Source organism: Dichomitus squalens (genome assembly GCF_000275845.1).
Source record: "Dichomitus squalens LYAD-421 SS1 unplaced genomic scaffold DICSQscaffold_50, whole genome shotgun sequence".
NCBI classification, from domain to species: Eukaryota; Fungi; Basidiomycota; class Agaricomycetes; order Polyporales; family Polyporaceae; genus Dichomitus; species Dichomitus squalens.
Genome location: NW_006766932.1, coordinates 196,098 through 199,417, shown reverse-complemented (window position 1 = coordinate 199,417; position 3,320 = coordinate 196,098). Strand labels below are relative to the sequence as shown.

Sequence of the window (3,320 nt, the reverse complement as noted above, 5' to 3'; positions counted from 1 at the left end):
TTGGCTTTGGCGTGGTAAGCGTGGTGTTTGCCTGAGCAGTCTCGCTTAGGTGCCAGCTCGTTCAGGTAGAGGTATGCCTAGGCTTAGAGAAGCCGGCGTAAAGAAGAGTTTGACCTAATGTTACAGCGAAGCGTGTCAGCACTCAAGGGGTCGTGTGCAGGTTATGCACAACGAGGACGCAGACTGATGACAAGCTTAGCACACTGGTTCACTGGGGGTCTGGGGGTTCGAGGTCACTAGGGGTCTAGGGAGTGAGAACGCTTGATTGGTACAAGAGGTCAAACTGGGGTGCCCAGTGCAAGACCTGTCCTTATATACTAAAGTACACGGTCGCTGACTAATCAGAGAACAATAGTCACAGGACAATAACGATGGAGAACAATAGCGAATGGGGACAAAGGAGTCACGTGGTGTTGTGACCACGTAGTACAATGGCGAAAAGAACAATAGCGATGAGAACAATGGGGATATGAAGCACGGTGTTGGAACCATGGTAGGTACGAGTGTCCGGGTTGTGCCGTAAGAAGAGAGAATGCATGGTAGAGAGGATACGAGGAGAAAGGAACGAAGAGACGCCCCCACAGGGCATTTGTAACATCTGTGAGCTCGCCGACGTCCCAGTCGAGGGTCCGGAGGTGGGTGAGAGTGACAACCGACTCGCCATAGATGGCCCAGGCATGACCGGCAGGCGGGACGTCCCGGAATCGCCATTCCAAGACGTTGCGCAATTCCGGGTTGGGTTGCAGAAGAAGCCACCCAACGTATTGGCGTGGGGAGGGTTCACCGTATCCGGCGACTTCGTTGCCGGGTAGGTGGAGGAAAGAGAGGTGGAAATCGTGGTTGAGGAACCATTGAGGGGTGGGGACATCTTCGGGGGCAGCGCGGTAGGTGGAGGCGAGTTGGGGCATGGTGAGGATTGGTGGGAGAGCGGAGTGGGTTGAGGTCGTTCCCTAGAGTCGCTGTTGCTTCTTGTACTTGGTGAGGAGCTTCGGCGCATTAGTCATCTCCTTCCCGGAAACCCACGAGTTTTCGCTGCTAGGCCAGCCCTTCCAAGAGACGAAGTATTGATAGCCTTTCCCACGTTTCCGATGGGCTAAGATGGCCTCGACTTCCCGCTCTTCTTCGCCTTCTACGGTCTCCGGAGGCGGTCTGGGGTAGTCCGGACCGTGTTCCTTGGTGACTCGATAAGGTTTGAGTAGATTTACATGAAAGACGTCATGGATCTTCCAGGCCTTAGGGAGTTTCAGCCGAACTGTGACTGGACCAATGATCTCATCGATCTTGAAGGGTCCTTCCCTTTTCGGGGCTAACTTCCGGTGGGGATAGGGGAGTCTGAGGTTGGTTGATTCGAGGAGGACCCTATCGCCTTTCTTGAACGTGACCGGCTTGGTTCCAGCCCTTCGGGCCATGATTTCCGCTGCTCGGTTGTGCGCGGCTTCCGCATTGACTCTGTCTTCGAGGAGTTGCTGGATTCGTTCTTCCGCGCTCGGGTGTGCGGACGGAGAGAGGGAGTTGGGGAATACGTCGGGGTTGTAGCCCATGATGAGTTCGAACGGAGACTTGCCCGTAACGGAGTGCTTGCGTTGGTTGTGGCAGAACTCGAAGGCGGGGAGTTTGTCCGACCAGCTGTCTGGGTCATTGAGGCAGTAGATGCGCAAAGCCAAGTTGATCTCCTAGTTGACTCGTTCTGTCTGTCTGTCCGTCTGAGGGTGATACGCCGTGGATCGGGAAGTCTTGACTCCTACGAGTCGTTGCAGTTCTTGAAAAACCCTGGACGCGAACTGGGGTCCTCGGTCGGATATGATCCTCTGAGGGGCTCCAAACCGTTTGTAGACATCTCGGAACAGTAGTTCGGCTGCTTCCAAGGCGGTGACGTTGATAGTGCAAGGGGTGATGACTGCGCCTTTGGTGGTGTCGTGATCTACTACCACTTGAATGGTGTTGAATCCGTTGGACATTGGAAGGCCCGTGATGTGATCCATGGTGATGACCGAAAACGGTCGTGTGTTTCCTGTGTGGGGAATAGGCATGGCGGGAGCTTTCACGGGGTGGGTGTTAACCTTGGATCCTTGGCAGATGGCGCATCCTTGAACGAATTTGCAGATGAAGTTTTCCATTCCGCCCCAACTGTACTGACATGAGACAAGTTCGATGTTCTGGTCCTGTCCGGGGTGGCCCATTACTGCCGGGCCGTGATGTATCCGGACAATGTCGCGTCGCAGGTCTTCATTCGGAGGGATGTAGATCTTGCCCTGATACTTGGCAACACCATTGTCCAGCTTCCAGTCTTTGGGTTTGCCGTACGGAGGTGGCTTGACGAGGGTTAGACGTCCCCGACAGCTGGTCTGTACCACCTTAGTGTCCTTCTGGGTGGTGTCCTTGATTCGCAGCAGTAGATCATCAGTGACAGCTCGAATAAATACCCCGTCATTTAAGACGACAACGTCCTCGTTGTCACGCTTCCCATCCGCATGGTCGGGGCGGCGGGACAGGGCATCGGCTTGGGTCAAGGTCTTCCCGGCGTGGTGGTGGATTTCGAAGTGAAACTGGCCGAGGAACGCACTCCATCGGGCCTGGCGTCGGGTCAGCTTCTGTGCGGACCGCCAGTAGGTGAGGTTCTTGTGGTCAGAGATTACTTGGATGACGTGGGGGGACCCTTTGAGGTAGTGCTGCCAGGTCTCGAAGGCGCAGACCACTGCGAGGAGCTCTTTGTCGTAGATCTGATAGTTGCGTTCTGCAGGCGAGAGGGCATGAGATGTTGGAGTCGGTGCTGTAGCGGCGTCGATTTTAATCGCACCAAGTCCCGCATCGCGCCATACATAGTTCGCGCTGTCCGCCATCTACGGTAATTTTCGTATAGTCACAACTCTCGTTTCCATACAGATACTACATTTCTTTCACTAGTAGTCTCCATTTCTGTAGATCTGACTGCACTCTAGAATAGTGTCTACCTTACGCATTTCTGGTCCGTTTGGCGCCATTCCAGCGCCACTTAGTGTATGGTCGTGTTAGCTAGTTCCCACGCGCTCTGTGCGCCGTCATCTGCGCCTGAGTCGACTCTGCAGTCCTTAAGACTTACAGAGCTCGACTTAGGTGTGTAGCACAGTTTCCTTGCAATGAAAAGACTTACAGAGCTCGACTTAGGCCATTGTGACCCCTTTGAGGCCCACTGCAGCTAACAGGTTATGAGCCCTGCGCTCTAGCTGCCTCAGACGTCCATCCCTGCCTGTCCAACTGCTCCCTGGTCCCCAGCTCGCTTTCCTAGCCCCTGCTGGTCGCATTTTCGCTCTGGGACTCTGCCTCCATCCTTCTGTCCTCCT

General features: G+C 54.7%; 1 protein-coding gene across 1 annotated transcript; it reads right to left on the bottom strand.

Annotated features, from left to right (window-relative positions):
• Positions 1-208: 208 nt before the first annotated feature.
• Positions 209-908, bottom strand: DICSQDRAFT_173703 (uncharacterized protein; the record flags this gene model as incomplete). The annotated part of the gene is made up of 2 exons (XM_007369509.1): positions 209-236; positions 583-908. The coding sequence occupies 2 exons, from the start codon at positions 906-908 to the stop codon at positions 209-211; spliced, it is 354 nt and encodes a 117-aa protein (XP_007369571.1).
• Positions 909-3,320: the final 2,412 nt, after the last annotated feature.